Source organism: Podarcis raffonei, chromosome 6, assembly GCF_027172205.1.
Source record: "Podarcis raffonei isolate rPodRaf1 chromosome 6, rPodRaf1.pri, whole genome shotgun sequence".
NCBI classification, from domain to species: domain Eukaryota; kingdom Metazoa; phylum Chordata; class Lepidosauria; order Squamata; family Lacertidae; genus Podarcis; species Podarcis raffonei.
In genome coordinates, this window is record NC_070607.1 from 51,052,270 (window position 1) to 51,078,343 (window position 26,074).

A 26,074-nucleotide genomic window follows, 5' to 3' on the forward strand; every position below is an offset into this window, starting at 1 on the left:
CAACAACCCCGGGGCAGCAAACTGGCTGGCGTCAACAACACAGCCAAACGCACGCCTGAGCCCCTGCTCCTCACTTTACGAGAAAGCCATTATTCCCTATCTTCCAGCACTAAACCTTGACGTTATTTCAGAGCCCAGGCGTGTGCGCGCGTGTGTGTTTTTTGGGGGAAATGCTCCTGAGGAGGCCGATGCGCGGGAACTTGCCTCTTGAAAGTAAGCCTCGTAGCGCTGACGGAGACTTACTCCAAGGTTAAGCGCGCGACGCAGCGGCTTTGCAGCCGCGGGGAGGGCGAGGCGCTCTTGCAAACTTCCCCCCGCGCGTAACGTGTTGCTCGCTGGCAGCGTCCAGCAGCCGAGTGCGCGCTGTCTCTCTCTCTCTCGCTGTTGTTGTTGCTGCAGCAGTAGCAGCAGCAGCTTTGGGCTCTCACAGGTGGGGGAAGCGGGGAGACCCCTCCCTCGTTCCAGAAGCGTCCGCTCCCCTCGCTCTCCTTCTCGGCGCTCTGGCGGGAGGGCGACGGCGTGGGCGGCGACGGCGCGGAGCGAGTGACTGAGGAGGGCGAGAGGCGGCGTCCGGGCTGGGGGCGGATATTTTGAGCCGCGTCGGGCGGGCACCTCAGAGCGGCAGCGGCGGGTGCAGCCAGGAGGGTCACTCTGGCGCTCTGCCTGAGGTGTCGCTTGGTCGGCCGGGGAGGCAGCCTCCCCTCGGCTCTGCCGCCACCTCCATGGACGAGCACCTGAGCCTGCTGCGCTCGCCGGCCGCCCTGTCCTCCGGCAGGCACCCGAGGGGCGGCAGCAGCGGCGGCGGCGCTGGCGTCGTCGTCGCGGGCGTCGTCGCCGTGGGCAGCAGCCACCACAACTTGGGCTACAGTGAGCAGTTCTTCCCCGAAGGCGCGCTCTCGGGGCCCGGGGAAGGGCAGGAAGACGACGAGGAGGCCGTCGAGGAGGACGTGGGCGACGGGGAGCTGGAGGGGGGCATGACCGTGGTGGGGGGAGAGGACCCTCTGCTCGAGGAGACCCAGCACCCCCATGCCCTGCTGGGAGGAGAGCGCTACGACCACCCCTCGATGGCCCACACCCTGCCTCCCCCTGGCCATCACCAGGTGGGCAGTGGGGGGGACGCCGGGGAGCACGAGTGTTGCGAGCGGGTGGTGATCAACATCTCTGGTCTGCGCTTCGAGACCCAGCTCAAGACGCTCGCCCAGTTCCCCGAGACCCTGCTGGGGGACCCCCGCAAGAGGATGCGCTACTTTGACCCCCTCCGCAATGAGTATTTCTTTGACCGCAACCGACCCAGCTTTGATGCCATCCTATACTACTACCAGTCCGGAGGCCGCATCCGGCGCCCTGTCAACGTCCCCATTGACATCTTCTCAGAAGAAATCCGCTTCTACCAGTTGGGCGAGGAGGCCATGGAGAAATTCCGAGAAGATGAAGGTTTCATCCGTGAAGAGCAGAGACCTCTGCCCGAGAAGGAGTTCCAGCGCCAGGTGTGGCTCCTCTTTGAGTACCCGGAGAGCTCTGGACCAGCTCGGGGCATTGCGATTGTCTCAGTCTTAGTTATCCTCATCTCCATTGTCATTTTCTGCCTGGAAACCTTGCCTGAGTTCAGAGATGACCGTGACTATGACAGCACCACAGGGACATTTGGGACCAGTGGTGGACCTTTCGTGGCAGATATCTTCCCAAATTCCTCTTCTCCAGCAACCTCCATGGTGTCCTCTTTCACTGATCCTTTTTTTGTGGTGGAGACTCTGTGCATTATCTGGTTCTCCTTTGAGCTGCTTGTCCGTTTCTTTGCTTGTCCCAGCAAACCCACCTTCTCCAAGAACATTATGAACATAATTGACATTGTGGCTATTATTCCTTATTTCATCACCTTGGGCACTGAGCTGGCCGAGAGGCAGGGCAATGGTCAACAAGCGATGTCTCTGGCCATTCTCAGGGTCATCCGGTTAGTCAGAGTCTTCCGTATATTCAAGCTCTCTCGGCACTCCAAGGGGTTGCAGATCTTGGGGCAGACCCTCAAGGCCAGCATGAGGGAGCTGGGCTTGCTCATTTTCTTCCTCTTCATTGGAGTTATCCTCTTTTCCAGTGCCGTCTACTTTGCAGAGGCTGATGATCCCACGTCCAGCTTCAGCAGTATCCCTGATGCCTTTTGGTGGGCTGTAGTGACCATGACTACAGTGGGTTATGGTGACATGCACCCAGTCACTATTGGGGGCAAAATAGTAGGGTCTCTCTGTGCCATAGCTGGGGTGCTGACCATTGCCTTGCCTGTGCCCGTGATAGTCTCCAACTTTAACTACTTTTATCACCGAGAAACGGAAGGTGAAGAACAAGCCCAGTATATGCATGTAGGAAGCTGCCAGCATCTCTCCTCCACTGAGGAGCTGAGGAAAGCTCGGAGCAATTCGACTCTCAGCAAGTCAGAGTACATGGTGATAGAAGAGGGAGGCATCAGCAACAGTGCATTCAAACAGGCTGCCTTCAAAACAGGCAACTGTACAGCCACAAACAATCCAAACTGTGTGAATATTAAAAAGATCTTTACGGATGTTTAAAAGACACCTTTCAAGGATATATAAAAATATTACAGAAGGTCTCCGTAATCAGTATTGTGAGGAACATGCACCATCGTCATTCTTTGTGCTCTTGTTTAATACATGTACTTTTCTGATCCTTCTTTCTGAAGATGGGCATTTTTAGAAGGTAAAAAACCAAACAACTAAGCAGATGTTAAGAAAGCAGATAAGAGGATACAAAGAAGTCTGGGCTGCTTCTTCTAGAAACAGGTTTTTGTTCTGCGCTGTTTGTTGCCGGGCTTTGGGGTTTTGCTGGGAAATTTAGCAAAGAGCAGCTCATTTGTTGATTTTCCTTTCTTTGAATGTGTGCACTTGTTGGAATGAAAGTTACAAAGTGAAAGAAACGCGGATGCAAGTGTGTTGCAGTGAGTAGAAAATATAGGCACTGAAATTTCACAAAGCATCTCTGCCATCACGTTGCAAAATGATGCTCACATCATCTAATGTGTGTCATATGAGGGTACAGTTTTGCTTTTGTTAATGCCAGGTTAAAGCCCTGTGTGCAGTCTGAATCTGCCCTAGGCATACGTATAATTGTTTTGATATAGCGAGGGGAAAGTCTTCATTGTAAGTCTGGATTTCTTTGATCCACAGAACTACAGAATTGCTTCCTTGAATTCAAAATTCCACCTGCACAGTATAGTGGAAAATACTTCTTCCTACATCACAAGGTTGAACAATTGTCTAACTGGATCATATCCTGAGTGTTTGGCTTTCTGCATATCATGAAGTTTTAGGCTTCTGGTAAGTCACTGATGGGCTTTTCACAGTGACTGTAGCCTCAGTTGAAACCCATCCAAACCTTAGAAACAAAGGGGGCATTTCCATCCATTGCCAATGCATTTAAGATAAGCAGTTGCATCTATCACAAGAAGATTAAAGTGGCAAACACGCCTTGCAGCGGAAGTTACTAATTTGGACCTGAGTGATGCAGTTTCCATAGCAACTTTGGTTTCCTGGGAAACTCCCAAAGGTTGTCATGGCATCCATTCCCTCCCTCCCCCAGTCCTTTGCTGTTTCCATAGTAACGCTTCCAGATGGTTCGAACTTCTGTGATTCCGCAGAAAAGCCGCTGCTCTGATCACACACACACACACACACACACACACACACACCATTAATCCCAGAGAGATTTAGGTGTGGAAACTAGGCATTATTCTATATGCACCATTTTTAGATGTGCAGAATTCTAAAAGTTCTGGAACCTATAGAAGAAGGGGAAAAAGGATGATACGGAATAGTTTTTGTTGTTCTGCACATCCTAAAAGAATCATAACATCTGTTCCATATATAAGCAAGCTTCAAACCCTCCCTTACAATTTGGTGCCTGATAATTGAAAATGGAAATTAAGTCTATATATGCTACCTACAAAGCTGCATAGAAGATTTATAAAGATGACACCATCTCTGCTTCTTTTGATGAAATGATACATTAAATCATGGCGCATGACCTAGTTTTATGCAAAACACCCCTCCTGACACAAATGGCAGCTCCACTTTCAAAGCACGTATGGCACTGAAGAACAAGACCAAAAGCATTTATTACAGAAGGATGAAAATCTGGGGAAATAGATGCAGATGAACCCAAAAGTGTTGGGCTGAGAAATATTCAAATCATCTGGGGAATGTATACTCGTATACACACAACTGGGGCTGTGGAATATCAGACAGACACAGGTGAGCTGTTTGCTGCTGCAAGAAGTGTTATTCTTGCTTATGGTGTATAAAATATACCATCTTTGAATAATCAGACATTTCTAACCCCTTAGTTTTAAGATCAAGTCTCATTTTACTTCCTATTATTTTATTTTTAAAATGCTTAATTTCTGAAAGAGTTTTGTTTCCTGCATTTTTAGAATTGCAGTAAAGCTACCTGCTCCAAAGCATTTCTATTGATTTCAATCCAAGTGACTTCCAGAGTAAATATCAGGATATCTCTATATAGCTATTGGAATTCAGTATGTGTTGCAATATTAGCCACTAGTGCATTGCTTTCTGTAACTTGATTCCACTTCTCAAAATGAATCTATAGAGCTGCAAGTTAGTTAATCATGCCAGCTGTGAGGTCCTGATTCAGTGACTTTCAAGCCACCTTAAACCTTGGTAAAGCAAAATGTGTGGTAGATAATGCCTAAAGACACCAGACATTCAGCCAATTTAATTTTCTTAAAATTGTTTTCAGCAAATATAGTAGCAATTGAATGGGGATACTTCTATTTGTGGTATGTGTGTACATTTTATGAGATTCAGAGCTCTACTAGCATACAATTTTATGCTTTTTGTATGAAACTATGATCTGTGTGTGGCGATCTTACTTGATCCCATTCAACATTCCCGTGTACTTTTATTTCCAGCCACTAAATTCAGCACACTATGATAAATTTATTGGCCAAGCCCACAGTTATTTGTGGCACTATATGGAGCTGCAATTGAGCCTTGTAATTTTCACCAGCTGAGAACTGGGCTAATTAGCGTCGGGTGTAGAGCTGTGCCAGCGAAATCGGTCATAATAGTGTTGTCTGTGTGAATTTCAGCTTGCAAGTTTGTCTGGAGAGAAAGGATAAGAGGGAAGGGGGAGCACTATAGGAATATTGCTTTCTTCTTTTGCTTATTGGTTGAAATGGTTAAATCCTAATTTTGATGTGTGTGGAATATTATCACAAAGCAAGAACTCTTTGGCCAGGATCCAGAGAGTCACTTTGGGTGCATCCTAGGGCTTAGGCATGCCTAATGGGACTGTGAGATTTTCTCTGAGCAGCATTCTCTCTCTCTCTCCCCGCCCCATATCGTTCCCTCTATTTCAGATGTTTAGGCGTGAGTGCCATTGCTTTATGTAGCCAAAATGGCACCATCCATGAAAACACAGGAGCTATTACGGCACTTAGGGGAACCCAAAGGTTTACAAAAGTAAAGTGGGTGATATCCAGTCCAATCATTCCATTAGTGCAAGGATTTGTGCTTGTGCAACAGACTTCCCACCCCTCCCAGATCTCTGGGGCAGGGCTGAAGGAACCTCTAGAACACATCTGGGCATGGAGATGGGGGAATGTTCTGTTGCACGAGCAGAATCCTATGTTGGATACAACCCAAATTTTGTTTTTGAGAAAAAGCTGCAAAGGTGGTGGTGATGGTGGGGAGAATATCCAAAACTGTCCAAGGACTAAAAGTGTGCAGTGTCCATAGATTGTTGATTGTCAGTACGTAGGCATAGGCAAACTCAGCCCTTCGGATGTTTTGGGACTACAACTCCCATTATCCCTAGCTAACAGGACCAGTAGTCAGGGATGATGGGAATTGTAGTCCCAAATCATCTGGAGGGCCGAGTTTGCCTGTGCCTGGTCAGTAGGGATGAGGTGAGGGAGAAATGGAAAATCATGGAGGAAGGTAGGGCTGGAACAGTGAACAGGAGCTCTCCATGGTGCAACATATCATTGCAAGTCCCATGCGCCCCAAACTACTTTGGAAATTTCTCCTTGGTTCCAAAAGAGGCCACACAGCATGGGGAGATATGATTGGCAGAACTAATTGCATTGTTCTTTGGATCTAGGCCATTAAGATGAATAGGAACTCCCAGCTCTAGGAATAAATGATGTGCATTATTCTCATTTTATGTTCAGGGTTTTTGCTTCACCCACAAGGTGAGAACGAGGACTTTGAGAAGATGACATTGCTTCAATTTTTTTTTACTTGCACCCAGCACATATGAATCCATGTATTCCAAAGGAAAGATCTATTACACAGAAGCCATACATATTGTAAGCATAGAGAAGGCTCTTACTTCAAAAGGAGATCCTTTTCATGTTTGCGTTTTTTTTTTAAAAAAAACTGTTCATGATTATCAGGGTGAGAAATTCCAAGCTATTGTTTCTGGTGGACATCGAAAAGTCAGCCCAATGGTGACAGAGTATCACTGTCAATGATGGCCCTATTCCCAAATGAAAGGAGGGATCTTTTTAAAATAGTGCCACCTAAATGGCTGTTTCTTCCTCTTTAGTAGCATATCTGCAAAGTACTGTATTACAAAGACCAATATTTTCAAGTTATTTTCCTGTTTGTTTAATGTTTATTTTACTATTAAATATATATCCTGCATTCTCAGCACAGAGGGTATCACAGTAGTGGCAAAGGCAAAAAGATACTGAAACTAGTGCCCCATTTTTATAGCCATAAACCCCTTTCCTAGGTTACTGTTTCCCTGGGAAGAGGGCCAGGGGGCAATTTTGATTAGGAAAAGAGTATGGGGAAAATAGTTTAATATTCCATCCTTCCCTATGCTTCTGCAAAGAGATTTGCAGCTCCCCACTCCACATGGCTGCATTTCAGTAAGAACAAAAATCAGATCGAATCATGGTCCTCCCACATAATGCACAGTTTGGCCTTTTGCCCCAGCCACTGAACACAGATCTCATGTATCAAAACTATAGCATGGATCTCCATCACTGTCTAGCAAACTAGGGACCAACAGGTGGGGACATATCACTGTGTCTTAATAGTTTTTGTTGTAAGTCAATCCAGGGGCTCCTTTTGGGGCCAAAAAGCAGTAAATAAGTGATCTTAATGAATGAAATGAATGGCACGAAATGAGCACTGTTCACAAACAACGCACACCCCAAAGTCAAGGATAACAAAGAAGATATGAAGGACTGATGAGCAACACTTGTCTTCTCAGAATTCCTCTGCCTTGGGACTCCAGATGCAAACTTCAACTCTAAGCCTGAAACCACAGCTGCAAGGAAAAAGCACCCCACAAGAGGTAGGCAAGGTCAGGGGATTGTTGAGGGTCACCAGGGAGGGGGGCATTACGTCTCATCATATGATGCCTACCCTTCTTCTCCAACCCTCCCAATAAAAGTGATGGCCACCCATGGCCTCAAGAGTGTCTCCCATCAATCCCTGGGAAACTTCTAACTTTCCAAGCTTCCCTTCACAGCAGACAGCTGTGGGACACAGGATAAATATGCACAGTGTAGAAAGGGAACTTCTGTTTATTCCAGATGTTGGTGAGCTTCCACAAAGCGCCAATGAGTGCAATGGATAACAGTCACCTTTGCTAGTGAATGCTAGGCACTTATCTCTGTCTATTGCTACAGCTGGCAAAACACTCATGATGTATTTTCTCCACTCCAGTACAGCCAGAGCATATGGAACAAAAGAAGCTGCAAACTGCAGACAAACATTCCAGTCCCTACAATGGACAGGTGAGTGTTCTTGCAATGACTGCATTGTCTTCCCCTACAGGAGAAGCTTCCAAACATAGAGTGGGAGAATGGCCTGCCAGTGGGAGAGTGGGAAGCTGAGGTGAGGCATGCAGGGTGAAATAGCACCTAGTGATAGCATCCTTTGTTGCTTCTGCTCACTCACCTACCCATAATGGCACTTAGTCACTGGACCTATCAGTTGCTGCTGATCCCCGTTATTCATTACCGTCCCATACTTGTCTCCCTGTAGGCAACACGGCAGCCATTCCATATTCTGAGAGGCAAGGATGATTCCCATCCCTAGTATCATGCAGACCACAAACGGCACCTGCAGCAAGCAGCAGCAGTAACCAGGTGAAGGCAGATATGCCTTTGTTGGGCTTCTGTCTTGGTGCCTACAGCTTTTCCATCAGGTGTGATAGCCCATAATATAAACAGGGGTAGCCAGCATGAATAGTGATAAGGAAACCTGCATCTATTACTCTTCTTTCTCTTGCAGTTTTCAAGCATACAGAAATCCTGCAAGAACGCAAAGACAACAGCCTTGATTCTTCTGTGTTGCTGTCAGAACTTATACCTGCCACTGATATGGTTTAATAAAAGCTGGGATGTTGTGAAGCTGTGTTTCAGCTTTGTCTGTTTTCTCATGACGGTTGGCAGGTAGGGAACCATCACCCTCCAATTTTTGCTCTGCTCAGTTGTCTCCTAAGAGAGGCACACAAACTAGGCAAGGGAACAGTGAGTTCCTTGCTACAACAACACAGTAGGACTGTGGATCAGCATCTTGCTTATAGCTTTGAAATAGAAGTACTAGTGATGGCGAATGGGTTGCCTCCTCTACCTGACTTTCTCTGTGATGAAAAACCTACCAACTGGGTTGCATGGAGAGAGCGAATGCAGGGGTGGCAGTGGGTCAAACTGATCACAAGGTCGCATGGGACACTAACTGACACATGCAGCAGTTGTCGAAATGAATATATTTCTGAATGGGATGAAGTAGGCCTGGCAAAATGAGAAGTGTTCTGGAGTATGAATGAAACTGAGAGAAAAATGATTGGTCTGTGCAAATGACATTAACTGGATATCTCATTGCTCTGTCTTGGTTTGTCTATGGTTCTTCCCAACCATTTCTCCTGGGATTCTGTAGCTAGTAGTGACTCTGAAGGCTTTGGCATGCTGCATCTGTGCTTTTCCATTGGGTTATGGATGCACATAGTGCTCCTTTGGTCCACATGACTAGGAGCCTTCCTGTACATTGGGGTGCTTGAGAGGAGTAAGTGGCATGTCATAGGAGACTTCAAAGGACCCTTCATAAGTTATTCTGTGCACACCTTTGCATGGTGGTCAAAGTGTAGCTATGGGTTCTGGTTTTGTTTTCCCCTGTCTGCTGGCTAGACACATAAAATGTAGGCTGTGCCTGGTAAAGATCATATTCACATCTCTCTGGATTTTGGTTTGAGATCTCATTTTGTTTCCCCCTCTGTTTTGCTCCTTCCCAATGAGCTGCTAAGCAGCTCACAATACTTTCTGCCATGGGTCTACTATTGTAGCATTCATTTTCCTTTGTGCATGTGCCTCTCCCCACTTTCCCCTGAAAAATGCTGTCTCTCCTCACATTCACAGCAATGCAAACACACTTTGTCTTGAATGGAGGCATTTATCCTCTCCATTGAGACTGAAACTTTCCTCCTGAGATCTCCTCTGGCTTCTTCATGCAGGTCTCCTATGCAGAGTGCCATGACAGCTTACGCAGGAGGAGTCACTGTGGTCTGCTTTTTATGTCTGATACTGAGCAGTGCAAAAGCTGTGTGCATACTGGTTTAGGTGACATAATGAGGTCATTTGCTCATTTATTCATTTATTGAAGATACGTGCTGCCCTTCAGTTTACGAAACCTGGCCTAATTTCAGGAGGCACTTAAAGGACTCTGAAGATGATAATGACAGTTAGGCTTCTCTCTCTTTGTTCCCTACAAATGTTGTACCTCCACAACTCTTGTGACCCCTGACTATTAGGCATGCTGGCTGGGACTGATGGAAGTTGTTAGGTATCAAGGATATGTGGAAGGTACCATGTTGGGGAAGGCTACACAGTTGTCCTTGCTGATGCTTTCTATCAATGCAAGGAACTATGCAACTTTCCATTAACTCAGATTAAGGGTTCTGACAAAACTTTCAAAAGATGCTCATGTGTTATAGTCCCCAGATGGATGGAGTCTCTAGATTTGGTGTATGTGTCTGGTGTAGTGCATATATGGTGCTACCAAGAGGCAATTGATATTGGAAACTGGTGAAGAAAAGGAATGGGTGGTGGTTCTTAGGGTGTGTTTGGTCTAGCCTGTTTAGAATTTTTTTATAGAAAACTTGCAATTTGAGTGGTACCTGAAAAACAATAGAAAGCCATTGTAGGTGCTGAGACATTGACACAACCCAATGTTGCATTTTATGCTAGTATATCCTGCTCTAGCTGAATTTTTCATAGTCATAAGGGGCAGCCCATCATAGATAACGTTACAGAGCCTTTGTTTGAGGTTACAGAAGCATGGCTAATTGTTGATGAGTGCCAAGTCAACATCTCATAGAAAGGTTCACAACCTTCTTGCCAGGTGAAATTGCTGGAAAGCTTGATGCATTTGATTGATGCAATGCTGTCTTAACAACCTTACAAACAAATCAGAATGAATGTTTAGGGTCATCTGGAAGCAACCCAAGTCTTCACATGATGGTGCCAAGTGGCTTTACATATGTGTATGAACAGGAAGGGTCAAGATCAGTCTTGTGTCCCCAGAGGGAAGTGATAAGGGAAATCCCCATAATCACCTGCTGGGACCTTGTTGAGAAGAACAAGTAGAACCAGTCAAGGATGGTCTCACTATATCAGGTGTGGGAAGTCTGTGTCCCTTCACATATTGTTAGACTACTACAACCATCATTCCTGATATTGGCTATGCTGGCTGGTGCTGATGGGAGCTGGAGTCCAACAACATCAGGAGGGCCACAGATTCCCCACCCCTGCACCAGATATTGTAGTTGCCCAGTATCCTGTGTTGAATAATATGAATATAGCAGAAAAATATCACAGGATGAATAGAGTGCTACTGTTACCTGTATCAAACAGTAGATAAAGATTGCTTGCTGAGCAAGGCTGCAAATGCCCTAGTCCAAGCTAAAGAATCCAGAAATCTGATAGTATCCCGAAAAAGATGAAATTGAAAACTAATTCTTCACTTGACATTATTCTACAAAAGGGGAAGGTTAAAAATGAGGCAGTAAGTGGCTGGGGAAATTTGCATTTCGGTTTCCTTTATTGAGTAGGAGCCAGACAACTACAGGCCACCTGGCGTCCTTCCCTCCCTGAAAGGTGTATTAATATCCCCAGGCAGTTTCTACTAGGCAGGATGGGCATAGACCCAGGTCACAGGTGGTAACCTACATACTTTTAAATTCCCTGCACATCTCTGGGTGCAGCCAACTGATACCAATCAAAATCCAATGGACTAGGGTGAGCTTTGGATACATAATATGCAAATTCCATTCAGAATTACCTACCCTGAATATGCTTACCTATACCATTAAGGCTATCAAGTTGGTCACTCCCCACCCTCGCCAGTGTTCAGACTCTGTAGTTAAATCTACATATATTCATAGTAAAGGCTTCATAGATTGGAAGCCAATGCACTCAGATGTGACTAGGTTATTACATATGAAAAGAGATAATGAAGTGTAGCATAACTCGTTTCTCTCTGTGTCTAGTTGTAAGATTTCTGCTAATGACTCCTTTGGGGATCAGCATGAGGCCCTCTTTAGACATCTGCAGATTCTTCCTCTTGCTCTTTTGACCTTTGGTATTTTTCTCTCTGCAGATATTTAATAAAAAATGGTAGATCTGCAAGGTCTGTATGACTAGATAATCAAATAAATTGTGACCTGCTTGTTTTCATTGGGATCATATGAGGACAACGTCAGTGCAGATTCATCCCTTGAGTCATCTTGCTCACCTTTCGCCATACATCCTGCTGGCAGCTTCACACATCTCCAGCTTGTTGCCAGTGCTATTAAATTGAAATTGCAAAAAAGAGGTTAAAACAGGTACCTTAAGCATGGCTCCTGTTTGGCAGGCTGCACACGGTGGTGAAAATACGTTTAGATTTCAGAATTGGATGAGAAGTGACTGCAAATCAGTTCCTCTTCCAAAGCATTGTGCTGCCAGCAACCCTAAAACATTTCCATCTGGTGCTCCACCTTTTCTTTCATGGTGCAATGAAGTGGCGGTCTTGAGAGATGAATATGCATCCTGATTTTGCCTCAGGCAAAAGTTAAAACATTTCCATTTCAAGTATAAACCCCCAGCTGGCTAATACTGTTGCTTTTCTCTGTCTGTAATCCTGTGCACATGTATTTGGGAGTTGGCCCCTGCGACTTCAGTGGGTCTTACTTCTGAGTAAATGTGCACAGACTTGGTCTGCACAAAGTGTTATACTGATAGCAAAAGGGGAAACGGTGCAATGGATTGTGGCTCTTTAAAAAAACACCCCTTATGTGACTATTTGGTTAGACTTCTGTGAGCTTAATGCTGCTTTGCCACTAATTTTACCAGTCCTACTGTGATGGACATTTATGCACAATCCTTGGATTTTGGGTTCCAGTAAGCCCCGTAGTAACACAGTGCCAAACATTCATGCATGAAAATACCCCTCTAGTCTTTGTCATTTCATCTTTGTTTTATGAATCGAGATACATGCTCAAGTAAATGTAACTTGTCTTGTAACAGACTGAACTGTGGAAAGCTTTTGTGTTCAGCTTGCCAGTCGATATAACTATGCTTCTCACCCATAAGAGCAAAATGCATAAAGTCCTACAAGATCTGCCCCCTTCTTTGCTGACCTGTTTCTACCTGCCCTGGGTGGGATCCTGACTGAACCCTGCTGTAAAAGGAGGTCAAGAGATAGGAGATCTGGATCCTTGTGGGACACTGAAGGGGCCAGAGACTAACTTAACCATGAGTCCCACAAGGCTCCAGATCTCCTATCTCTTGACCTCCTTTTTCAATTTGTATTTATTAAGGACCACATTGCTTACAGGGCAGTGGAGGATGCAGCAAAACACAATGTTAGAACCAGTGTGAACTGACTTCACACTGCAGCAATTGCATGTTGATTGCCCTCTTAAAAGACAAAGTCCAGCAACTGGAGGAACGTGTAGCTACGCTCCAAAGAATTAGAGAGCTGGAGCTCTTCTTGGAAGCAACAGAGCACACCGTCTCCACCAAGGAGGAGACAGGGGACTCCCCTGAGAAGGAGGCTAGTTCACCAACACAGGAGCCAGATATATGGAGAAACGTGACGCAAAGAAGTAGGAGGCCCAGGGTTCGCTCTGATTGTTTAGAAATACACAATCGCTTTGAGGTCCTCTCCCCTAGAATGGAAGACGAAGAGCAGACTCCATCTGAGGATCTCTCCCTCATTACAGTCGATCAGGTATATGAAGGCGAGCAGCAAAGTCAGTCCTCAGGGAATGTGCAGGCGACCTTGGAACGGACAACCCTGACCAAACCTAAGAGGAGGCGTGTAGTGGTGATAGGAGATTCCCTACTGAGGGGAACAGAAGCAGTGATCTGTGGGCCTGACAAGATGTCTCGGGAAGTGTGCTGTCTCCCCGGGGCTAAGATCCAAGATGTAACTGATTCTATGATTCTATGATTCTATGACTTGGAGACCTAAATTTGCACTATACATTTGCTTATGCGAATTTCATACAGATACATACATTTACATGTCCTGACTCTTAACTATCTAGCAAAACTCATGTCTAAACTATATTGAAATTAAAACACACCCAGTATTGACATATCTCTCTGAGGGTTCCTCCATATTACCTATTTATTGAGCATTCATCCTGATTTACTTTTACAAAGCTTGTGTGAAGGTTAGATTATCTGGTCATTCTGTTTGTTTGCATGGTAGTTATATGACAATCAGCATTCATCCTGATTTGTTTAAGGGGTGTTTATATGTCTTCCTGTTGGCCATTCATTCCACATTTTTCAATGTATTTCCAGTCACTTTCCTAAGTCTGAAAAGTTTGTTTCTTTGTTAAAGTGGACTTTCTGTGCTAGGTGCATCTGTAAACTTGTGATTACTTGTGGGTGCATTCAGTAACATGTCTGTCCCATGTAGCTAGGGAGGACCATTTCCAGACTATCAATGTTTTTGGGTGGGATTCAGTCATATCCCAGCCTGCACAATTAATGTAGATTTGGAGCTCTTGTGAAACAAACCTGCTTCCACAAAAGATAGGATTTTTTTGCAGTAAGGAAAGTGATGGGAAAATGCACAGAAAGTGTAGAACAATGCCTGCTTGATGCAACTTCATGTAATATCCCCACAAACAAATCAGAACAAATGCTTATTAGACAAGTTGTTTGGAAGTGACCTGATGCAATAATAGTGCATTAGTGGTGCATTTATACTGTAGTGTCTGGACACCATTCCACTTTAATAGTTGTTCTGTGATACTTCCCCAATGCTGTTGCATTATTGCTGTCTGGGGGGGCACTCGTGCAAGAAAAGTGGAACACCCGTCCATTTGTGGTATAAACAGTTACAGGATTTCAACAGGAAGTTATGAGACATGCACTGATTGGAAATGAAGCAATATGTCACACCCCAAAACTTCTGCAGGTGTCAATTGTATTGAAAATGAAATCACACATAACTGCCCACCAAGTTAAACTGGGAGATGGTGGCTAGCCCAGGTTCCCTTAATGATCTTTATTTACGCTATGTGGATTTGGACTTGAGCTATCCTGCTTCAGAGTGGGATAGGAAAAGTGTGTACCCTAAAATGTGTTGCTGTAAGTATCTTTTTCACCTTCTATTATATATTTATCGGGAAGCTGATGCTTGTGGTGGTTTCTTATTGTGAGGTCATTGCACATCACACTGACTTGCTTTACTGACATGAAGACTAATCTCTGTAATAGAAAATGTATTTTCTGAAGATGCTATCAGGAAACAGTAGATTGGGGTGGAGAACCTGTGACTCTGCAGTTGTTGGATTACAGCTCCTTTCATTCATTGGCTATGCTGGCTGGGGCTGATGAGAGAGTTGGAGTCCAACATTTGTAGAGCCATAGTAGAGGATCAGGTACAGAGAACTGCATTGATTCCCCTCCCCCAAATGATCGCACATGGCTGATTTCGCAGTTAAATTGCGTTTCTCAAGATATAATAAGTATAATGCTGTGCTTTTCATCATTATGCTGAGCCAATGTATGGTTGACATTGCAAAATCAGAAAGTACTTCCTACTTTCTGTTCAACTTCTGATTATCATGCTAATGATCTATTGAAGTGCAGAACTGAAGATTTTGGATTTTTATTTCTATTATTAGTGCTGCTTTCTGAACATGTTCCTGAAGGTAAGAACGGATGCAATGAAGGCAGTGAAGTAGTATCTCTTCGCTCTCTCCACAGTCATGTGGTAGGCCTGATTATGAGTCTGAACATGTGCTTGCTTGGCTACGGAAAGAGATTAACGCCACTTACGCTCCAGCCTTCACCTGGTCTATCTCTATACCATTGACCACAGCTACTCAGAAACTTCACCAGGAAGTGGCCTGACCATAACAATGGGGTGATATCCATGTTATCTATTTCCAGACCACCCTGCTCTCCACATGGCTCAAATACAAAATCAAGGATATGCCCTGCTCTCTGTGTTGCATTGATGTTCATCTGAGACAGGCCCATAGTTACCATGGAGGCCATGAACACCAAAAACTGGACTTGAGGTTTCCTCAGCTTGGATGTTGAAGTCAACCAAAATCACCATTCTGGGTTCCACACCCAAGACAAGTTCATTCTTGGTTCCACACTGCACCCAAGACAAGTTCAGTCAGGGAGGCTGCTGAACAGTAGGATGGGTGGTACACCAACAGTATCCCAAACCTGCAGATCCTTCCATCCCCCTCCCCTCAGGGGAAGTGAACTCCTGTGTACAGCAACACCTCCCTGCTGCTCCCAGTCTGGGCTGATGTCAAACTGAGTACCTGGGTAGGTAGAGCTGCATCAGTTCTGACCCACCCACCTCCCTCACCATGGTCTCAGTGATATACCCCAGGGTGGCCCATTCATCCATGAATCAGCATGGTTTTATTAAAGACCAACTTGACATTCAACACCAAAACTACCAGAATGTTGGGGACAGTGGCAGTGAGTTCTGTTACAGGTTGCTCTGTACTGTATTCCTGCTGTTACTTTGGATAGGATTTCTTGCCTGATCTGAGATTTGGTTTGTTGCTAGCCTGGTTGGATCTCATAATCTTTTTTGAGGAAGGATTTTGTTAAAGAGACTTTGTTGAAATAAGCAAGTTTCACAATCTTAAAGTAGTGGTGGAATAGGTTCTCTTTCAGTCTGATTGATGAAATTAATAGAAATCGCAAAACCAGCTTCTCCATCCAGCTTTGCTTTCCAAAAAACTAATGTAAGGTTCTGAGGAAGTTCAAAAATGGAGAGTCAAAAATAGTAGTGTTCCATTACTGGGCTGAAAGCTCAAATTTGAATTTGCTCTACATGAATTAATAAAACCTGTTGATTTCACTGTTAATAGCAAATACTTGATTCAGATAACTGGAGAGCCTGAAGGTGCTTTCAGCTCTTTTTTATTTTTTTAAAATAATAATACATGGTTGACTGTTTTGGAATTGTGGACAGATGGGTAATTGATCTTTATTAGCCCTCTGCTGTCATCTCTAAATAAAAATGGAAACATCTGGCTTTACAATTAACCCCTCTAAAATATGCTTATGAATATGTAATGACACCATTTTTACATGCTACTTAGCTCAGAACCATAATCTCCCAGTGTATAGTATGATAATAGCTTTTGGGGGAGAACGCTTAGAAATTTGAAGGGAAGCAGACTTCAGCTGTGGCACTTGTGGAACATGCTGTCATCTTGACTTTACAGCTTAGAACCTATGTACTTCTTAAAATAAAATTGAAGAGCCTTGAGAGTTTATTAAGGCCAGCTGTATTTCACTTGGACAGGTTCTTGGCTCCTACAGACATCTGTAGTTCCAGGAACACTGGTGTGTAGTAGCGGAGAAATGGACAGCCACACATTTGATCCTTCCCCTGCTTTGCTGTGTCCTTTCCCCTCTTCTACTTAGATTCTACTTACTTACAGCTCTTCCCTTGAGAGCTTCTCCACCCCACATTTCAAAAAGAATCTCTCTGCATTGTATCCAAGTATTTATTTAAAGCATTTATAAACCACTTAATATTTTAAAATGACAGCTGGGTACGCACTGCTGTTTACTCTGCATTCCGTTTGCTCCCAGTGCTGGTTTGGGAAACAGTCTACGCATAACCTCAGCCACAATCCATATTTATCCAGTATCTGTCCTGTTGTCTCTTATGAAATACTGTGTTTAGCTGTGCTTCCCTCCAAACCAGCTTCAATCCAAATTGAGGAAAAGAACAACCTAGCTGTGTTTTTAGCTGGTAATGTGTACACAGCCTAAGTCACTGCATGAGTGGAAAAAACTTTCTCTTGTGCAATGGAACCTCCCCTCCCCTCCCTTTTCAGGCACTTTGCACCCCCACATCTGCTCTAGAGATTCTCCTTACCCTCCAGAGCAAGATCTTAGGGTGGAGCAGTGTGGTTTTGTGTGTGCAGGGTGTGTGTGTGTGTTGGTGTTGGAGAGGGAGGGGAAATTCTGCTGTGCAAGTGGAAGTAATTCACTTTACGCAATGATTTTGTTGGCTACAAGTCTCTGCTCCCCCCCCCCCGATCAGTTCCACTTTCTGTCATCATCTCTGTGCACCTGAAGTCTAACTTTGGAGTTCTCATCATAATCCCAGAATATCGGACTAGGGTTGAAGGAGACATCATCACATCCTTCTGACTTGTTTATCTTGTACTCACATGTGCATTTCCTCACCTCCTAGAACTGTCAGTCTGGCACTTCTTTAAAAAAGTAAAAAAAAAGGTTAAGGGTTTTTTTGTTTTAAATAGCCTACATTGATAGATGAAGAGGAGGTGGCAAGTGCAGTGTTCTAGGGAAGAAAATAGTATTTAGTTCTTAGACATATGTGGCATAGAAGGCTGCTTTGTATCCAGTCAGACCAGTGGTGCATCTAGTTCAGTATTGTCTACATGTGCACATGGTGTTATTCATACTTTTTTAAAAAATGTAAATAATAATAATAATAATAATAATAATAATAATAATAATAATAATAATTTTATTGTTCATATCCTGCCCATCTGGCTGGGTTTCCCTAGCCACTCTGGGTGGCTTCCAGCAAAATAATAAAAAAAAATGTCAGACATTAAAAACTGAACAGGGCTGCCTTCAGATGTTTTCTAAAACTTGTGTAATTCTTTATCTCACTGACATCTGATGGGAGGGGGTTCCACAGGGAAGGGCACCACTGCCAAGAAGACCCTGTGCCTGGTTCCTTGTAACTTTACTTCTCGCAGTGACGGAACCGCCAGAAGGCCCTCGGAAGTGGACCTCAGTGTCCATACTAAATAATAGGGGTGGAGATGCTCCTTCAGGTATACTGGGCCGAGGCCATTTAGGGCTTTAAAAGTCAGAACCAACACTGAATTGTGCTCAGAAATGTACAGTGGTACCTTGGTTCTCAAACTTAATCCGTTCCGGAAGTCTGTTCCAAAACTAAAGCGTTCCAAAACCAATGTGCACTTTCCCATAGAAAGTAATGCAAAATAGATTAATTCGTTCCAGACTTTTAAAAACAACCTCTAAAACAGCAATTTAACATGAATTCTACTATCTAACAAGAAAGCAATGAACAATTATACTGCAGTCACACATTAAATCAATCAGTAGCTGAACTGGGTTCCAAACACTCACAAAAACAAAACAAAAAGAGCCACAAAAACAAAAACGCAAAATAAATAGCAAAAACAGACAGACCTCAGCGTAACACTCAACATGGAAGTGTGGCACTCAAAACGGAGCACGTTCTGCTTCCAAAAAAGTTCGCAAACCAGAACACTTACTTCCAGGTTTGCAGTGTTTGGGTTCCAAGTTCTTTGAGTACCAAGGCGTTTGAGAACCAAGGTCCCACTGTATTGGGAAACAGTGAAGATCCTTTAGGACTAGTGTTATATTGTCTTGGTGGCCACTCCCAGTCACCAGTCTAGCTGCCGCATTTTGTACTAGTTGTAGTTTCTGAGTCACCTTCAAAGATAGCCCCACGTAAAGTGCATTGCAGTAATCCAAGCGGGAGATAACCAGAGCATGTACCACTCTGGTGAGACGGTCTGTGGGCAGGTAGGGTCTCAGCCGGTGTACAATATGTGCTTAAAGTACTTAACCTGATCATGTTTATTTTGGAGAAAAGCAGCTGCAGGGCCCCAGTCTGAAACTTGCTCCTGATTCAGATCAGAAACATATTCTGGATCAGGGCCTGTAGTTGTTTATATTTGTTTATATTTATTGCATTTACTTCTACTTCACCTTTCCACCAAGTAGCTCAAGGTGGTGTACATGGTTCTATTCCTCCCCATTTTATCCTCACAACAACCTTGTGAGGTAGGTTAGGCAGAGAGATTGTGACTGGCCCAAGGTTACCTTGGGTTGAGCAGATATTGGAACCCTACTCTATATGATTGTAGCCCAACAATCTAACCAAGTGCATTAAAAGAAGAAGAGGATGTCAGGAGTGCTCTGATGGTGTCAGGAGTGCTCTGATGGTGTTTCCTGCTTGGCAGGGGGTTGGACTCGATGGCCCTTGTGGTCTCTTCCAACTCTATGATTCTATGATTCTATGAGGAAGAAGAAGGAACAAGAATAATAATGTGCCATTTGGCTAGTGAGTGGTGCTGACAGCAAGCCCAAAGGGATTGGCTGCAGGAGGGAATTGCTAATTGGGAACTTTCTCCTGCAGCCAATCCCTGCTTTTAGCAGGGATCTTCCTTTGCAGTTTGGCTTGAACTCAAGCTGGGCAGCTGCAAAGGAAGAAAGGAAAGAAGTGCATTTTGAGTTCCCTGCCACTACCACTTGTACATTTTTTTAAAAAAAACAAAGATAGTGGCTGGTGTGATGGTGCAGTGTGGTGGAACTGCCCTCCCCAACATCGCTGCAGATGGGGCAGGGCAGGGGTGGTGGTCAGGTTGGAACTTTGCAGACATTCTGGAGGAGCTAATCTGGCATTCCTGTCAGTGTGTCCACACAGCCCCAGCCTTGTTGCCGTCCTGTCCCGGCCACACCCATATAAACTGTAGCGATGCCAGTGGTGGCAGGACTGTTCTGTGGCTCTGCCCCACCCAACTGCATAACTTGTTCAAAAAGAACAGTTGCAACAGAAAGAGGGGGGTGTAGTGTTATATGAAAGGAGAGTCTATTAGTACCTGAAATGAAGATTTGATCCTAAGTGGCTAAATCAGCCTTTCTCAACCTGTGGGTCCCCAGATGTTGTTGAACTACAACACCCATCACCCCTAGCTAGCAAGGCCAGAGCTCAGGGATGATGGGAGTTGTAGTCCAACAACATTTGGGGACCCACAGGTTGAGAACAGCTGCGCTAAATGAATTGTTTTAGCAGTTCTGAAAGTGTGAGATGGGCCTCCCTAGAGTAGGATGGATAGTAGCCAGGAGAGGACCAAGCTTCCTTCTTACAGTGATGGTCCAAATGCAGTGAATGGCAACCACCCAAGTGTTGAAGGTCGTTTGAAAGAAGAATCACTACTTGTGTGTTCACTAACCTAGGGATGGGGTGAAAATCTGATTCAGTTTGCATTTCAAGATGAACCTCCCTAATCCACAGTTTCTGAAACAAGACGCAAATGAAACACAGCTATCCATTGCTTTGCACTTTCCTGATTTTTGCAGTGTCGTTTTTCAGACAGGTAATGTGCACGAAAATGCATACAGTGCAGTAAAATGTGCATAAAATGAATGTATCAGTGAAAATAACATATAAATGTGTATTAGGGAAAGTTGCTTTGATAAAAAATGTGTGTACAGTATTAAGAAAATTTGCATAGAAATGTGTCTGGTGAAATTCCCACTGTGAAACATGAATTTTCACGAAGAATTTAAAAAATGGGAAACTGATGTGGAAATATGTAGGATTGAACTTAAGATTGGAGAAAATGAGAAACTGAAATTGACTGAGTTTCCCATCTCATACTAATCTGAGTTCAGCCAGTTTTTGTACTATTCTAGAATCTTGGAAAACCATCTCACCTGAGACAACAGTGAGGCAAAAGTAAATAATATGTACTCCACAGGCAACCATGCTGTGTCATATAACACATTGTTTTGTCTCAACGAGTGACTAGGCAGCACCATCCCTTACTGAACATGAAAGCTGAAGTATCCATACAGCAACAATCAGTTTCTATCAGCAGTTGGGTTCCCAAGGGTCCCTCCCATGGGAACTATATAGCTCGCTGCTTTCTCATGCAGCTCTGTTTTGCTCCTCTCCTCTCCATCCTCTTTCCTCCTGGCCTAAAGACAGAGTGAGCATCACCAAATGACCTGCCTATCTTCCTTCAAGCGTTGTCTTGGGTCTTGTCCAGAAAACCCCCTCACCCAGGTGGTTTCATATTACAGCACTAGAAACTTGGAGAAGCGTACTGCAAAACTCACATGCCTCCTATCTGCGTGGGAGACCCTGCTCTCCACTGTTAGGGATGGGGAAAGTGTTAGAGCAACACAGTTGGGCATGACGCATATAGCAAAAGGTGTGGGAGGAGGAGGCATGGGAAACACAGTTGTCCATTTCAGGGCGTGTGTCCCCCTTCCATAGCTTACCTGTGTGGAGTGCTTTCTTGTAATGGAGTTGGGTGTTCATGTCTGGGGTCCCAAGATGAGGTTCCTGTTGGGGTTCTAAACAGACAAGTACTTTCAGTATGTTCAAGTTCGACTTTGTGCATTCTGCTTTGTGCAAAGTGCACCTGTTTCTCTGAAAAGAGCCAGAGAAAACAGTCAGAGGGAAATTCTTTGTTGCTCTAGGGCTGGTATACAGCTGTGCTGTCAGTGCGGGGCGTGGCTGTGGATTGCCTACAACCGTACCCCATTTTGGCTGTTACACTGGCATATTTTCACCAGCGGACAGCTCAGCCAGCTGCTAGCGTTCTGCTTGAAAATCTGGCGTGTTCTGACACTGTACCTTTCAAGGTGGCAGTGTAGCTCAAGTTCTGCTGGCATAGGAGGTCTTTGGACAAATTCCTCCCCTTCTCCCCCAAATAACAAACCAAAGGTACACTCAGAATTTGCCAGGTGTCATGTGGAGTGCTGAATTTAGATATCCTGCTTCTTACTTTTATTTTTAGGGCATGAAATTGCAAATTTTCTGGAATGCAAATACTGTACAAGAAGGATTTGATTTTGCCTTTAAAAATGTGACACCATTCCGTGCTTTTGAATGTACACTGAATGCTTTCATTTATTCTGCTCAACAGATAACAGAAGATGTCTCAATAAGTGCAACAGAATGCCACCAACCTCTTAAATACTTACTAAAAAGAACCACAGACACCAGGAAGAAGTCACTAATTATACTATAGCATCGTGCACCGAACAGAAGGATGGTCTGCCCTCTTGTGTCTCAGTATTTTAACTTGTAGTTGTATAACAAGTTCTATCTCTCTGTGTTTTCTGACAAGTGCATTATGTAGAAATGAACATCTTTCATGTTGTAAGATAAAACCAAACGCAATATTAAAAGAAAGATCAAAGCTGGGGGAAAGGGGCACAATTATGTGGATGTTATTTCTGCCTTTATAAAATCTCATGCAAGCTTCAGTGACTAAGAACAAAACTTCAAATGAGCTGCTAATAAACATTCCAAATGTGTTGATTGTAAAATATTCATCTGTTTTGTACAGTTTTATTTTGGGCTGTGATGAGAAATGAATCATCATTCTGTGTTTTTTTAAAATGAGTCGTCCCCCCCGTTCAGTGTTATTTATAAAGTGGTACCTTTGTTACAAAAAGCTTTCCTACTTATTTTAGCCTTTGTGTACGAGGAGAAGTGATGCTGATTTAAACGAATCCTCAAAGGATTTTCTGAACTGTTAAGTTTAAATTTTGTGCCTTGTTTTGAAGCATTTATTTAAAGAAGGATACTGAAAGGCATATGTGTTTGTTAGCAAAGAAATACATATCTCCTCTTAAATTGTAAGTGCAATTCTTTGCATGTTTACTCAGAAGTTAGTCCCATTGAATTCACTGGGATTTCCAGTAAATGTGTATTGGACTGCAGCCTGTATTTCATTAATATTCATGTATAAAGGTATAATAAAAGAGATATGGACAGATTGCTTAACAACCACAGGCTTATCACCAAGTTGGGAAGGATTAAGAGCATCTGGTTAAAGCATAGCACAAGTCTCTAGAGCCGCTTTGAGGGTCATACAGAGTCTTACTGGTTGTGGTCATGATAGTGAGCTCCATGGGCAATTACCAAGTGTTGTCAATGAGCACATATTATTATGGTCAGCTGAGCTCTGCTCTAGTGCAAGCTCGCTTGAAAACAAGTAGGGCGTAGTGCATTACAGCTGAGGGGAGCAATAGAGAATTGTTTATATAGGGTTCCAGTCTTTTACAGCTAGTAGGGCTGGGAGTTAATATCGATAGATCGTCTAAAACTGGTTTGAAGTCCATATCATGATATTGGTTTCATAATTTTGACCTGGCAATATATCATGAATCACAATGTGTGTGCATGCGCGATGCAAAAATCACAACGTGGGAAGAAGCTTGAAGCCAGCAAATGCCTCTACATAACTCCATCCTTATTTCAGACATTATATCAGTATATCGGTATATGGCTATGTTTAGCTGGTGATGTATTGATGTAGAAAACCAGATATCGCCCAGCCCTAACAGCTAGTTATTAATGTGTAGCCAGCAATGTTAAATTATGAACTGAAGCAACAGGGAGTGCAACAGGCATGCGTTTCACACCCCAGCTGCTCTGAAGGGACCAAAATGGGTACCTTAGCATGCAGCAGTAGTGAAACAAAGTGTATTTCTTTGTTCCAGTGATAACCTTCTATCGGTGGACCTTTCCAGAAGATGTTTTGTTTGCACAAGGATAATCTCGTAGCTGTTGCCCACCTAGTTCCAGTTTGGGTTTGTTCTTGCCCTTTTGTACTGGGAGGGTTAGAGTTGCCTTGCTGCAGGAAAGGAAAGCCAAAATCTGCACATATTAAGAGAGATGAGCACAGTAGTGCTTGGCAGTGGGAGGGGAAATCTCTCCAATGGGACGTCAGAGGTGGCACCTGGCAGGTGCTCACAACATTAACACACGACACCTAAGCCCATATGTTTTTATATTAACATTTTATTATGTTTTGACAGGAGAGTGACACAAATCGCTGAAGCATCATTAGTAGCAAATGACAGGTTCAGCATTTCTTAGGCAAACAGACCCCCCCACCCAGTGCCCCCTGACCTGAATATGGCAAATTTAAGGAAAGAGAAAGAAGAAAGGAGGAACTTTGTCAAAAAATTGTTGACAACCAGTGCCTAGTTAGAGAAAATGAAATGATTCCCAAAGGAGTGAACAGTCTCAGAATTAGCCCTCCTGCCACAACAAATTTGTTTTTTAGTAGACAGATCTCAAAGATCCTCAGCCCTATGCTCTCTCTTTGAAGGTTATGACTTCTAAAACTGCAGCACAATTCATTTTGCCATTAGTGATATGCTAGAAATTTAAAGCACAGCAGGTTTTGGAAGTGCCAAGATGAATATGGTGATTAAATAAACACCAGAGCTAAAAAGACTTTAGTTCTATCATTTTCCCAAATAAAGACTCAATAATGGGGCACTTTTGCATGTGTTTTTAGACCTGGCAAGGGTTTCCACTCCTCCAGCACATGGTTGTGCCTGCATTGCATTTTCTCAACAGCTCAATACTGCCATCTGAATGCAGGGAAAAGTTATTTTCTAGGAAAATGTGTTCACTGAAAATAATAATCTAGATTCCTCCAGTTGATGGGCAGCCCAATTGTGTATTCTTCGTGCAAAATATCTGGAAGGGTCCCCTAGGAACAAGAGGATGAAATGCTACACGGGCTCAGGTAAACAATGTTCCTTTTGGAATATGCTAAAGCTAGTTCCAAGGTTAGATATTCAGAATTAAAATGCGTAGCTTTGAATTTCTTTGCCAAAGTTTAATGCCAGCTGAAGGATTTGAAATTGGTATTTGACTTTTGAAATTGGTATTTGTTCTCCTAAACCACCAATATTTGAATTGCAGCATAAGAAGTGGTAGTTAAATGACAGACGGCATCTTTGTAGTCAGTGCAAAACTTCCATTGAGCTTGATGGATTCTGTACTAAGCTTTTTAACCATGTCCTAAATATAAGAGAATCAACACTGTTAATAAACATCAATGCATCAAGAAATGTGAAATGTGTACTCTGTAGATTGTCTGATGTGTTTCACTGTGCAGATAAAAATCAGAAAATTGTTAATCGGATAAGTTCTTGCAGAAAACATTTCCAGTGCTTGTTGAAATACCAGCTACTATGAAATTCTACTTTTGGTCATGGGGATGACTTGAGGGTGTTCATTTTCTATGCCTTTTCCCATTTCTTGCATTGACCTGAACATTTGCTCTGCCCTTTTTATTAAAGGCCTTATGCAAAGTCAATATGCAATGAAGAAAACTGCCGAGCTGTGTTTTCTCAAGTTTGTAGTTGGTTATTCCAGGTGCATAGTTGATCTGTGTGGATATTAAAGCCATTTAAAATAAAAATGAATAGAAGGAGGACAAGTTCACAGCTCATGGCTCTGCCATCTTCCCTGTGCACGTTCAGCAAAATATCTATGCACATGCAAATAGCATGAGTGATCAGGAGCAAATCCATTGATCATGCTTACAGAGCCTAGATGTGTATTCTCCTCCTCCTCCTCCTCCTCCTCCTCCTCCTCCTCCTCCTTTCTTCTTTCACTCATAGCCGAACAAGATTGTCTTCCATGAACACGGTCTTAACAGTGAGTCCATAAGTGACTATGGATGCCAATTCTGGATCCACACGTCCGTCCACAGTGGGGAAGTGTACTATGCACAGATTATTTATGCATTCCTTTTTATCATGTCCTTCCTCCAAGAACTACATGCTCCCCCTCCCTCACCTCCATTTGATCATCATAATAGGAGGTAGGAGACACTAGTCCAAGGTCACCCAGTGAGCTTCATAGCTGAGTAGGTTTCTGACCCAGGTCTGCCTAGTCCTAGTCGAGTGCCCTAACCATGACACAACACTGGTTCTTATGTTGAGCAGATACATGAAGGGAGA

At 43.8% G+C, this 26,074-nt stretch overlaps 1 protein-coding gene across 5 annotated transcripts; it reads left to right on the forward strand.

Moving 5' to 3' along the window:
- Positions 1–305: 305 nt before the first annotated feature.
- LOC128415924 (potassium voltage-gated channel subfamily A member 3-like) lies at positions 306–25,177 on the forward strand. Of its 5 annotated transcripts, XM_053392786.1 has the most exons (6): positions 306–2,709; positions 7,252–7,335; positions 7,710–7,780; positions 8,280–8,440; positions 20,583–20,664; positions 22,225–25,177. In XM_053392786.1, exon 1 carries the CDS (start codon positions 723–725, stop codon positions 2,559–2,561), a length of 1,839 nt encoding a protein of 612 aa, XP_053248761.1. In that variant the 5' UTR covers positions 306–722; the 3' UTR covers positions 2,562–2,709; positions 7,252–7,335; positions 7,710–7,780; positions 8,280–8,440; positions 20,583–20,664; positions 22,225–25,177. The 5 variants fall into 5 exon arrangements, with proteins under 5 accessions (XP_053248761.1, XP_053248760.1, XP_053248762.1 ...); XM_053392785.1 differs by lacking the exon at positions 20,583–20,664; XM_053392787.1 differs by lacking the exon at positions 20,583–20,664 and having other exon boundaries at positions 7,715–7,780.
- Positions 25,178–26,074: the final 897 nt, after the last annotated feature.